The sequence below is a fragment of the Symphalangus syndactylus genome, chromosome 3, assembly GCF_028878055.3.
Source record: "Symphalangus syndactylus isolate Jambi chromosome 3, NHGRI_mSymSyn1-v2.1_pri, whole genome shotgun sequence".
NCBI lineage: Eukaryota > Metazoa > Chordata > Mammalia > Primates > Hylobatidae > Symphalangus > Symphalangus syndactylus.
This window is the reverse complement of record NC_072425.2, coordinates 134,482,326-134,496,248: the sequence shown is the minus strand read 5'-3', so window position 1 is coordinate 134,496,248 and position 13,923 is coordinate 134,482,326. Positions and strand designations below refer to the sequence as shown.

The window sequence follows — 13,923 nt, the reverse complement described above, 5'->3', positions numbered from 1 at the left end:
GAACAAAGCCTCCAAGAAATATGGGACTATGAGAAAAGACCAAATCTACACCTGATTGGTGTACCTGAAAGTGACGGGGAGAATGGAACCAAGTTGGAAAACACTCTGCAGGATATTATCCAGGAGAACTTCCCCAATCTAGCAAGGCAGGCCAACATTCAGATTCAGGAAATACAGAGAACGCCACAAAGATACTCCTCGAGAAGAGCAACTCCAAGACACATAATTGTCAGATTCACCAAAGTTGAAATGATGGAAAAAATGTTAAGGGCAGCCAGACGGAAAGGCCGGGTTACCCACAAAGGGAAGCCCATCAGACTAACAGCTGATCTCTAGGCAGAAACTCTACAAGCCAGAAGAGAGTGGGGGCCGATATTCGACATTCTTAAAGAAAAGAATTTTCAACCCAGAATTTCATATCCAGCCAAACTAAGCTTCATAAGTGAAGGAGAAATAAAATACTTTACAGACAAGCAAATGCTGAGAGATTTTGTCACCACCAGGCCTGCCCTAAAAGAGCTCCTGAAGAAAGAACTAAACATGGAAAGGAACAACTGGTACCAGCCCCTGCAAAATCATGCCAAATTGTAAAGACCAGCGAGGCTAGGAAGAAACTGCATCAACTAACGAGCAAAATAACCAGCTAACATCAGAATGAAAGGATCAAATTCACACATAACAATATTAACTTTAAATGTAAATGGACTAAATGCTCCAATTAAAACACACAGACTGGCAAATTGGATAAAGAGTCAAGACCCATCAGTGTGCTGTATTCAGGAAACCCATCTCACGTGCAGAGACACACATAGGCTCAAAATAAAAGGATGGAGGAAGATCTACCAAGAAAATGGAAAACAAAAAAAGGCAGGGGTTGCAATCCTAGTCTCTGATAAAACAGACTTTAAACCAACAAAGATCAAAAGAGACAAAGAAGGCCATTACATAATGGTAAAGGGATCAATTCAACAAGAAGAGCTAACTATCCTAAATATATATTCACCCAATACAGGAGCATCCAGATTCATAAAGCAAGTTCTGAGTGACCTACAAAGAGACTTAGACTCCCACACAATAATAATGGGAGCCTTTAACACCCCACTGTCAACATTAGACAGATCAATGAGACAGAAAGTTAACAAGGATACCCAGGAATTGAACTCAGCTCTGCACAAAGTGGACCTAATAGGCATCTACAGAACTCTCCACCCCAAATCAACAGAATATACATTTTTTTCAGCACCACACCACACCTGTTCCAAAATTGACCACATAGTTGGAAGTAAAGCTCTCCTCAGCAAATGTAAAAGAACAGAAATTATAACAAACTGTCTCTCAGACCACAGGGCAATCAAACTAGAACTCAGGATTAAGAAACTCACTCAAAACTGCTCAACTACATGGAAACTGAACAACCTGCTCCTGAATGACTACTGGGTACATAACGAAATGAAGGTAGAAATAAAGATGTTCTTTGAAACCAACGAGAACAAAGACACAACATACCAGAATCTCTGGGACACATTCAAAGCAGTGTGTAGACGGAAATTTATAGCACTAAATGCCCACAAGAGAAAGCAAGAAAGATCCAAAATTGACACCCTAACATCACAATTAAAAGAACTAGAAAAGCAAGAGCAAACACATTCAAAAGCTAGCAGAAGGCAAGAAATAACTAAAATCAGAGCAGAACTGAAGGAAATAGAGACACAAAAAACCCTTCAAAAAATTAATGAATCCAGGACCTGGTTTTTTTTAAAGATCAACAAAATTGATAGACCGCTAGCAAGACTAATAAAGAAGAAAAGAGAGAAGAATCAAATAGATGCAATAAAAAATGATAAAGGGGATATCACCACCGATCCCACATAAATACAAACTACCATCAGAGAATACTACGAACACCTCTATGCAAATAAACTAGAAAATCTAGAAGAAATGGATAAATTCCTCGACAAATACACCCTCCCAAGACTAAACCAGGAAGAAGTTGAATCTCTGAATAGACCAATAACAGGTTCTCAAATTGTGGCAATAATCAATAGCTTACCAACCAAAAAGAGTCTAGGACCTGATGGATTCACAGCCGAATTCTACCAGAGGTACAAGGAGGAACTGGTACCATTCCTTCTGAGACTATTCCAATCAACAGAAAAAGAGGGAATCCTCCCTAACTCATTTTATGAGGCCAGCATCATCCTGATACCAAAGCCTGGCAGAGACACAACCAAAAAAGAGAATTTTAGACCAATATCCTTGATGAACATTGATGCAAAAATCCTCAATAAAATACTGGCAAACCGAATCCAGCAGCACATCAAACAGCTTCTCCACCATGATCAAGTGGGCTTCATCCCTGGGATGCAAGGCTGGTTCAACATATGCAAATCAATAAATGTAATCCAGCACATAAACAGAACCAAAGACAAAAACCACAGGATTATCTAAATAGATGCAGAAAAGGCCTTTGACAAAATTCAACAACCCTTCATGCTAAAAACTCTCAATAAATTAGGTATTGATGGGACGTATCTCAAAATAATAAGAGCTATCTATGACAAACCCACAGCCAATATCATACTGAATGGGCAAAAACTGGAAGCATTCCCTTTGAAAATGGGCACAAGACAGGGATGCCCTCTCTCACCATTCCCATTCAACATAGTGTTGGAAGTTTTGGCCAGGGCAATTAGGCAGGAGAAGGAAATAAAGGGTATTCAATTAGCAAAAGAGGAGGTAAAATTGTCCCTGTTTGCAGATGACATGATTGTATATCTAGAAAACCCCATTGTCTCAGCCCAAAATCTCCTTAAGCTGATTAGCAACTTCAGCAAAGTCTCAGGATACAAAATCAATGTACAAAAATCACAAGCATTCTTATACACCAATAACAGACAAACAGAGAGCCAAATCATGAGTGAACTCCCATTCACAATTGCTTCAAAGAGAATAAAATACCTAGGAATCCAACTTACAAGGGATGTGAAGGACCTCTTCAAGGAGAACTACAAACCACTGCTCAATGAAATAAAAGAGGATACAAACAAATGGAAGAACATTCCATGCTCATGGGTTGGAAGAATCAATATCGTGAAAATGGCCATACTGCCCAAAGTAATTTATAGATTCAATGCCATCCCCATCAAGCTACCAATGACTTTCTTCACAGAATTGGAAAAAACTACTTTAAAGTTCATATGCAACCAAAAAGAGCCCACATCGCCAAGTCAATCCTAAGCCAAAAGAACAAAGTGGAGGCATCAGGCTACCTGACTTCAAACTGTACTGCAAGGCTACAGTAACCAAAACAGCATGATACTGGTACCAAAACAGAGATATAGATCAATGGAACAGAACAGAGCCCTCAGAAATAACACCACATATCTACAACTATCTGATCTTTGACAAACCTGACAAAAACAAGAAATAGGGAAAGGATTCCCTATTTAATAAATGGTGCTGGGAAAACTGGCTAGCCATATGTAGAAAGCTGAAACTGGATCCCTTCCCTATACCTTATACAAAATTCATTCAAGATGGATTAAAGACTTACATGTTAGACCTAAAACCATAAAAACCCTAGAAGAAAACCTAGGCATTACCATTCAGGACATAGGCATGGGCAAGGACTTCATGTCTAAAACACCAAAAGCAATGGCAACAAAAGCCAAAATTGACAAATGGGATCTAATTAAACTAAAGAGCTTCTGCACAGCAAAAGAAACTACCATCAGAGTGAACAGGCAACCTACAGAATGGGAGAAAGTTTTCCCAACCTACTCATCTGACAAAGGGCTAATATCCAGAATCTACAATGAACTCAAACAAATTTACAAGAAAAAAACAAACAACCCCATCAAAAAGTGGGCAAACGACATGAACAGACACTTCTCAAAGACATTTATGCAGCCAAAAAACACATGAAAAAATGCTCATCATCACTGGCCATCAGAGAAATGCAAATCAAAACCACAATGAGATACCATCTCACACCAGTTAGAATGGCCATCATTAAAAAGTCAGGAAACAACAGGTGCTGGAGAGGATGTGGAGAAACAGGAACACTTTTACACTGTTGGTGGGACTGTAAACTAGTTCAACCATTGTGGAAGTCAGTGTGGCGATTCCTCAGGGATCTAGAACTAGAAATACCATTTGACCCAGCCATCCCATTACTGGATATATACCCAAAGGACTATAAATCATGCTGCTATAAAGACACATGCACACGTATGTTTATTGCAGCACTATTCACAATAGCAAAGACTTGGAACCAACCCAAATGTCCAACAACGATAGACTGGATTAAGAAAATGTGGCACATATACACCATGGAATACTATGCAGCCATAAAAAATGATGAGTTCATTCCTTTGTAGGGACATGGATGAAACTGGAAATCATCATTCTCAGTAAACTATCTCAAGGACAAAAAACCAAACACCTCATGTTCTCACTCATAGGTGGGAACTGAACAATGAGAACTCATGGACACAGGAAGGGGAACATCACACACCGGGGACTGTTGTGGGGTTGGGGGGAGGGAGGAGGGATAGCATTAGGAGATATACCTAATGCTAAATGACAAGTTAATTGGTGCAGCACACCAACATGGCACATGGATACATATGTAACAAACCTGCACATTGTGCACATGTACCCTAAAACTTAATGTATAATAATAATTTTTAAAAAAAAAGCAACCAGAGGAGAAAAGATGGATTACCTCCAAAGAAGGAGCAATAAGATTGTGGCTAACTTGTCAGAGACAATGGAAACCAGAAAAAAGGACAATGATATATTTGTATATATATAAAGTATGTAACGGAAACAGTTAACCTATGATATTATACCTAACAAAACTATTCTTCATGATTAAGATGAAATAAAGACTTTTCAGACAAATAAAAACTGAGACAATGTATCACCAACCTACCTGCCCTAGAGAAATATCAGTGGATATTCTTTAACTAGAAGGAAACTGATTGTAGGAGGAAGCTCAGTGATGCAGCAAGTGAAGGCAGAGCAATTAAATGGTGAATCTATGGGTAAATCTAAATTAATATTGGCTGCATAAAACAGTAATGATGATGATGACATATATACAGAATTAAAATAAGCAACAATGGGGTTGGACATGGTGGCTCAAGCCTGTAGTCCCAGCACTTTGGGAGGCTGAGGCCAGTGGGTCACTTGAGGTCAAGAGTTTGAGACCAGCCTGGCCAACATGGTGAAACTCCGTCTCTACTAAAAATACAAAAATTAACCTGGCATCATGGTGGGCGCCCATAGTCCCAGTTACTTAGGAGGCTGAGGCAGGAGAATTGCTGGAACCCAGGAGGCAGAGGTTGCAGTGAGTGAGCCGAGACCACACCACTGCACTTCAGCCTGAGCAACAGAGAGTCTGTCTCAAAAAAAAAAAAAAAATGAAATGAAATAAAATACACAACAATGGCAAGGTTGGGACAGGGTAAATGGAAGCTCTAAGGTCATTGCTTTGTCTGAGAAGAAAAGTGCCCAATGATACTAGACTTTGGTAAACTAAAGATTCATGTTGTAATCTATTGTGGAACCACTAAAAGTAGTGAAAAACTGTGTAATAGTCAAGCTAATAGAGGGAGGAAAATAGAATATTTTTTATTTGACTTAATTAAAGAAGCCACAAAAGAAAAGAAAAAGAAAAATGGGGATAGGATAGATGAGACAAATAGAAAGTATTTAATAAGATGGTATATTTGAATCCAAATATAACCGTAATTGCATTAAAGATAAATTAACTAAATCCTCCAATTGAAAGATAAAGACTGTCAGAATGGCAGGTGAATAACAATACCCAAATATGTACTGTTTACAGGAGATGTCTAAAACATAAGGGTACAGAAAGGTTCAACATGAATGGAAAAAATAAGACATATCATTCAAACTGTCTAATAGAAAACTGGAATATTAGTGTCAGACATACTATAACGCAAAAAGAATCAGTAGAGATAAAGAGGAACACTTTGTTCTGATAAAAGACTCAATTTACTAGGCAAATAAAACAATTCTAAATTTGAATGTGCTCAATAATATCGCCTCAAATATATAAAAACAGAAACTGATGAATTACAAGGAGAAAGAGAAATTCACAACCACAGTGAAAGATTTTGACACACCTCTTTCAATAACTGATAGGAAAAACATATGCAATGATAGAGATTTGAACACTCCAATTAGTGCACTTACCCCAGTAGCCATCCATGGACTCCTTTACCCCACAGCTGCAGAGACATCCAGCAGAAGTGACCCACAGGGCTGTGTAGCAGGGAAGGCAGGTGGAGTCAAAGACAATTCCCAGGTTCTGGACTCAGGCCTCCAGAAGGATGATGATGCTGTATCTAGTTATTTTATTTAGCCCCACATGATTGACTAGGAAAGAAAACATTGAGATAGGTGCCATCAGCTGAGAGTTGAGAGACAGAATGCAAAAATAATAATCATTACAATTTATTGAGTGTCTTATGCAATAGGCACTGTGCTAGGTGCTTTATTTTATTTTATTATTTTTTTTTTTGAGACGGAGTCTTGCTCTTTTGCCCGGGCTGGAGTGCAATGGCGTGATCTCAGCTCACTGCAACCTCCGCCTCCTGGGTTCAAGTGATTCTCCTGCCTCAGCCTCCCTAGTAGCTGGGATAACAAGCACACGCCACCATGCCTGGCTAATTTTTGCATTTTTTATAGAGACAGGGTTTCACCAGGCTGGTCTCAAACTCCTGACCTCAGGGGATCCACCCGCCTTGGCCTCCCAAAGTGCTGGGATTACAGGCATGAGCCACCAAACCCGCCCAGTACTTTAATTGGCACTAATTCTCACTACAACCTTTTAATACAGTTCTTATCTCCGTTGTATAGATAGGGAAACGGAGGCTCAGAGAGGTAAAATAAATTGAATGGGATGCTATCACTCTCCTCAAAAGATCATAAAATTTTCTAGAAAGGAAACAAGTACACAACCATACAATCAGCCGGGCGCGGTGGCTCAAGCCTGTAATCCCAGCACTTTGGGAGGCCGAGGCGGGCGGATCACGAGGTCAGGAGATCGAGACCATCCTGGCTAACACGGTGAAACCCCGTCTCTACTAAAAATACAAAAAATTAGCCAGGCGTGTTGGCGGGCGCCTGTAGTCCCAGCTACTCGGGAGGCTGAGGCAGGAGAATGGCGTGAACCCGGGAGGCGGAGCTTGCAGTGAGCCGAGATCGCGCCACTGCACTCCAGCCTGGGGGACAAAGAAAGACTCCGTCTCAAAAAAAAAAAAAAAAAAAAAAAAAAAAAAAAGAAAGGAAACAAGTACACAACCATACAATGGAGAGATGAGAATACGGAGTGTGAGCTGAGAACAGGAAGCTTCCAGTCTCCCAGGCAGAGTCCTGGGGTCCCAGCTAGGAGAGACAGGCCCAGAGAGAAGGGCAAGGGGACATCAGAATCCATAAGAGTTGGAATCCACTTAGGATGGATTTCCTAGTCACTTCTAAGGTAGACTTCCTTCTAGAAAGGGCCCAGCCAGCACTCCAAGGGCAATGCCCTGGGCTCATGCCAGAAAACAGGTTGTGGTTCCAGCTTCAAGAAATTCACAGGCCAAAAAGGAAAGTGACAGGTGCCGGGTATTTTCCCCCTAAATACATGCTTACAGTTAGTAAGGGGGTGAGGGTCAGGGGTTAAGGTCAGAGGGATCAAGATGAATTCCTCATAGGTTCTGTTTCTCTTTTGCCTGTCCTAAGTCCTTGGTTCTGACCAAACAGTTCTGAAGCTGGCACTCCAAGGGCCTCCATTTCAGAGACTTTGTTACAATTCCAAAATGATCATTTTCTCCTCCCACCTGTTTACCATGCTGGACGGACCCTCCCCCTCTAAACCACAGTTCAAGGATGCCACCTCCAAGAAGCTCTGCCAGATTGATCTGCCTCCCTCTCCCAACTGTCATTTTCCCCAAAGGCTGTGCTCCTGCTTTCTCTCAACTGACCAGGCCTTCTCCCTGCTCAGTTCCAGGTCCCCCTGCTGGCATCAAAGCTGTCCCTTCATCAGCTAGCAGTGTGGTTGTGTCTTGGCTCCCCCCTACCAAGCCCAACGGGGTGATCCGCAAGTACACCATCTTCTGTTCCAGCCCCGGGTCTGGCCAGCCGGTAAGTGAGTCCAGGGCCAGATGATGAAGGGGATGGAAGAAAAGAAAAGGGACCTTGTAGATCAGCCAGCTTCCAGGCCAAACCCTGAGGCTGCCTGTATCTGAGTTTCTGCCTGGATTCATAGATAAGAACGGGGACTGGCCACCCAGAGTGGCCGAAGCCTTACTCAGTGTCCATCTTGGGTCAGTCCTCTGTTCCAGAGGCCACAAGAGTATCATAAGCACTGGGGGCTCCTTTGAGTCAGGTGGGTCATGCTCAACCAGGCAGGGTGGAAGGGAGGTCAGCCTCAGCTCTCCTGCTCTGGCTCACAGAGGAAGCTCCCAGCAGGTCCCCAGGCTGGTCTGTGCCCTCTGGGAATGACTCGTCTTTCAACGTGGTTGGTCTGGGCTTGGAAGTGCTGTTGGAGCTGTGCTCTGCATGAGCGCCTCCACATGGAGCAAGCTGAGGGAGGAGGAAAGACGGGGGAAAGCTGAGAGAAGGCACAGGCATCTCTGGACCAGGGCCTGGGCTCAGGCGAGAGGAGAGGTTTGAGAGGCTGCAATATCTGCCCTAACCCTGGGAGCAGAGGGGGCAGCCCCCAGGCAAGACATAGGGCAAGGGGCTAGCCCCACCCTTCCACTGATGCTCAGAGGGGCCCCACAGAGAGGGAAGGGAGGATGGGGATGGGTGCAGTGCGATATGCACTTATATCCCATCATATGCATTTTTCCCTCTGCCTCTTTCATCGTCTCCAGCCAGTCAACCACAAAGTCCTGCTGAGTGACTACTACAGAGCATGCCTGTTCTAGGTACGGGAGCAGGAGAAGATACCTGCCCTCAAGGGGCTTCCAGTCTAGTGGAGGTGGGTGGCAGAGGGGAGCACACTAGAGGGGCAGGAATACTGTCAGGAAGATGTGCCCAGGGCTGGAAGGAAGGAGCAGAAGCAGGAACAGAAGGCCTGCTCCTCCCTCCATCAACAACTAGGCATCAGCCTGAGATCTGCAGATAAGCTTCTGGCTGCCAGGAAAGCTACCCTGAAATTGCTCAGTAATTGTGCCATCATCTCCTCCTATACTCTCCGCTTTCCTGTGGTCTTTCTGAATTACCCTCTGAATGGTAGGTGGCCCAGCTCCCTGCCAGTGAGGCCAGAGTTCTATTACCAGAGGGGAAGCCCACTGACTGCGGCCACCCCTCTCCATCCTCACGGCCACTACCTCACATGCAGCAAAGTGCACACACGTCATCACTGTACACCTCCGCGAATTTTCACAACCCACCCAAGCAGCAGCGCGCAGAGCACGGAACAGGACATTACGACACCCTGAATCCCCGTGCCCCCTTCCAGCCCCCGCCTGCCCCTCCTCCCGGGTAACCATCATCCTGACCTCAATAGCATAGATTAGTGCCGCTTCTTTTTGTACTTTGTATAAATGGAGTCATACCATTTGTCCAGCTTCTTTTAACCAACATTATTTTGAATTCCTGAATTTCATTCGCATTGTTGTGTGGTTATAGCTCATTCATTCTTCTGTATAGTTTTTGTGTGCATACGTTACAATTATTAATCCATTGGGCCAGCCATTAGTATCCATTGATGGAAGGCTTTGGGGCAGTTTTCAGTTTGGAACTCTTCAAATAGTGCTGCTGTGAACATTCCTGTACGTGTCTCTGGGTGCTCACGGGCATGGGTCTCTGTCGGGTATATGCCTAGGAGAGGAAGCGCTAGGTCACAGGGTTTGCGGGTGTTCACTGAGAACAGCCTGCCATTGTTGGGTGCTCATGCCAATCACACCCCCACTCACAGGGGATAAGAGTTCCAGTGACTCCGCATCGGCACAGACACTTGGTGTTTTTCGGGCAATGCTTTCAGCCATGTGTTCTGCTCTGTTTTCCTGTCTCCCCACGACTCTACCCACCCCCCCATACACACATACACACACACATTCTAGGCTCTCAGGACACTAAGCTGTTCACAATTCTGGACAACACTGTGCCTCTTCACAACCCCACACCTTTGCCCCATGGATTCCTCCCGTGGCATGTTCCTCACTCCCGTCAGACACTGCATGCATTTGAAGGCAGTCACTGTTCACATATCTGTCTCCCACCCTGGTCTCTGAGGCCCCCAGGAGGACAGGGGCAGCATCTTTTCATCTTTGGGTCCCCAGAGGCTGAGCACTGTGCCTGGAACGTCCTGGTCATGGAATACACATTTGAAGAACGAATCGGTAGCAGCCTGGCAATTCTATAGCCTCAGATATTGGGCAAGCTTCCGTTCCTTAATTGGTGGGAGAGGGTAGTCATTCTCTAGCCTGGACTTTTGCAGTCATTTCCTCCTCTGATAATGAAGTCTTTCCAAGGGGTTGGTGTCCGGGAGCCACTCCTCCTCGTTAACTCAGGCTTCAGGCTCCTCTCCTGGGCTCCAGAACAGAGCTCCTAGTCCCCATCCCCTCCTCCTGCTGCTGGAGACATTGGGACCGTCCCTCCACCTTCTTCATGTCTTGTGCTTTCCCATCAGACAGTATCACACAAGTCCTGCTGATGTGATGAGAACTTCAGTTCAGCCCTGTAGGGGGACTGGGGTCAAAGGTTGGGGGGAAACTGAACTTAGTGAGGGACCTGGGGACCTAACCACTGTATGTGACATGATCCCTTTGCACAAATATATTCCAAATTCCAAACAATTTCAATACAAACTCATCTATGAAAGACAGCTCTGGGAGAGGGTGCTAGGGGTGAGGGCACACGCGTGTATCAGTGACAGTGCAAAACCGTGGCATGAGCCTGGAATTATAGGCAGATACCTGAGACTGTGTGTGCTCACACATGCTGGCGGGGGCGGATGAACCAGTACCTGTGGCATCCTCAGAAAAGACTGTGTATGGCCTCGGCTCTAAGGGAGTTACCCCTGGAGACGGCCACAGCTGCATTGAATCCTGGTAGACATTTTAGTAATAATATAATACATTTTTCACTGATTATAAAAATAATGCAATTTTATTATAGAAAATCTATAAAACATAGAATAGACAGGAAAGTAAAAATTACTTGTACTTCCTACAGGTAAACACTGGTGATGTTTTGGTATATAGTCTTCCAGTCTTTGATCTGTACATATAGTACAGGTTTTGAAGTGTTTCATTAAACCAAATTAAAATAATATTATACATAACGTAATGCAATCTGCCTTTTTCATGGAATACCTGTTGGTGCTTTCCTACACCATCGGGTATTCTTCTAAAACATTTTTTCGTGTGTATGTGTTGGAGGCCTGCTCTGTTACCCAGGCTGGAGGGCAGTGGCACCATCTCAGCTCACTGTAATCTCCACCTCCCGGGTTCAAGTGATTCTCCTGCCTCAGCCTCCCAAGCAGCTGAGATTACAGGCACACACCACCACGCCTGGCTAATATTTGTATTTTTGTAGAGGCAGGGTTTCACCATGTTGGCCAGGCTGGTCTCAAACTCCTGACCTCAGTGATCCGCCCTCCTCGGCCTCCCAACGTGCTGGGATTATAGGCATGAGCCACCACCGCACCTGACCTAAAACATGGTCTTGAATGGCTGTTTATACAGAATCTATTTAACCAGTTTCCTATTATTCTATATTTAATGTGTCTTTCAAATTTTCACCATTATAAATTAGGCCTCAATGAGCATCCTTCACAGAAGTCTTTATGCACATATTTTAATATTTTCTTAGGGTAAATTTCTATAGGAATTACTGGGTCACAAAGAGTAAATACTCTTGAAGTTCTGCATACAGACTTACAAATTGCCCTTTGGAGCATTTGCACCCATATATGTTTCTACCAGCAGGGTGAGTGGCCAGCAGCATTGTCCTTTGCACCTATGCTGATCCCACATTTGTTTTCTGTTTTGTTCCACTTTATTTTTGTTAGATGGATTTTTTATAAATGTGCCTTATTTTGAAGTACCTTTCTTTGGTTACTAGTTAGGTTTCATGTTTATTGGCTATATTTTTCTTCTTTGGGTAATTGTCAATTTACATCCTTTGTCCAGGTTTCTATTTGGGTTTCTCATGTTTTGCTTATTGATTTATAAGTGTTCTTTACATATTAAGAATAATAGCCATTTTCTGTCATATAAGTTGCAAGTATCTGCCAATTCATTGCTTGTCTATTGATTCTGGTTTTTTGTTTTTGTTTTTGTTTTGAGACAGAGTTTCACTCTTGTTGCCCAGGCTAGAATGCAATGACACAATCTCAGCTCACTGCAGCCTCCACCTCCCAGGTTCAAGCGATTCTCCTGCCTCAGCCTCCCAAGTAACTGGGATTATAGGCATGTGCCACCATGCCTGGCTAATTTTGTACTTTTAGTAGAGAGGAGATTTCACCATGTTAGTCAGGCTGGTCTCAAACTCCTGATCTCAGGTGATCCACCTGCCTCAGCCTCCCACAGTGCTGGGATTACAGGTGTGAGCCAGTATGCCCAGCCTTTGATTCTGTTTTTGATGTACCATAGTTTTTCTTTTTATAGAAGCTGAATTTATCAATCATTTCCATTTATGATTTTGCCTTGATTTTTATGATTAGAAAAATGGATAAATATTTACCTATAGTTTCTTCTTTCATAGCTTGCCTTCTTTCAAAACCCTTTGATCCACTGGAACTTTATTTGGGGATATGGCTGTGTGCTTTTGAACATGATTTCAGGAGACTCACGGGGTGTCCAGGTTAAAAGGAAAGCACCAAGTATCTGGGCTGGATGCTAATACCTACAAGGAGAAGCCAAACTTTCTTGCCCTGTCTGTGTAGGCACAAATATACACTCAGGTATATACTGATGCACACAAGCACATACACTCAGCTGTTCTCCACACATGCACATGTACATAGAAACACATACGTTCCTGTACTGTCACCAAAAATGAGCCCGGAGAACATGTCCTAGCTTAGAAAGGACGTGCACACCCCTGCCTCCTTGTGCCTGAGTCACACACAGGTTGGACAGAGTTGTATTGCTTCCCTAGTTTGCAAGAGAGAAAACTGAGTGTCCAGAAACCATGGGCAACCTTACGGGCTGTACGCCCAGGAGGAAGGGCGGGCGGGTGTTGAAGCCACTACGCTACCCCACACTTCAAGCACATATCAACGACAGATAGGCACACCAGTCCCAGAGTGCTGTGGCCTGAAAGGGCTTCCCAACCACCAGGGCTCAAGGGTGGCTCTGCACCTGCCCCCCCGGGACCTCCTGGATTCAAGGCCAGACCCCCATGAGGGAGGCAGCAGGAGTATGCCACGGAGCTCTGTGTGTGTGTGTTGCAGAGATGCCTGTGCCTTTTCCCCTAACATTTCCCTACAGATGGCCTGGGGCCAAAAAGGATGTCTCCTCCCGTTATAAGTTATTGGGCCTCTCAGCCCCTCTATGGGGCATGAAGAATGTCCCTCTGTGCCCATACATGCCCAGAGGTCTGTTCCTCGGCACGTGTGTGCATGCGTCTACATGTGTGTGTGCCTGTGAGCGTGTGTGTGCAACATCCCGGGACTGCAGAGATAACTAATTATTAGCTCCCTCTGGCCTCGGGCCCCCATCTGTTCTGGGGCTGCTCTCCCTCCCTGGACTTCCACTCTGATTTCAAAGGGACCCTGGTGCTGTCCTCCTCTCCCTTCCCCGCGGCTGACCAAAAAATAAAATAAAATGAAAGTCAGTCCCATCCCACCCGTGCCAGGGAAGAGGCTGACAGGAGGTCTGCAAACTAGCGCTTATCAAAAGCTCCTTCTCAAATTCATTTCAATATCTGAGCCTCTGGTTTCCAAGGCAA

The 13,923-nt window shown here is 44.2% G+C and overlaps 1 protein-coding gene across 1 annotated transcript in view; it reads left to right on the top strand.

Annotated features, from left to right (window-relative positions):
• Positions 1–13,923, top strand: part of DSCAML1 (DS cell adhesion molecule like 1) — a 379,006-nt gene that overhangs the window by 347,897 nt on the left and 17,186 nt on the right. Inside the window, exon 20 of the mRNA XM_055273293.1 lies at positions 8,021–8,160. Within this exon, the coding sequence (XP_055129268.1) occupies positions 8,021–8,160 (140 nt within the window). The remainder of the gene's footprint in view (positions 1–8,020; positions 8,161–13,923) is intronic.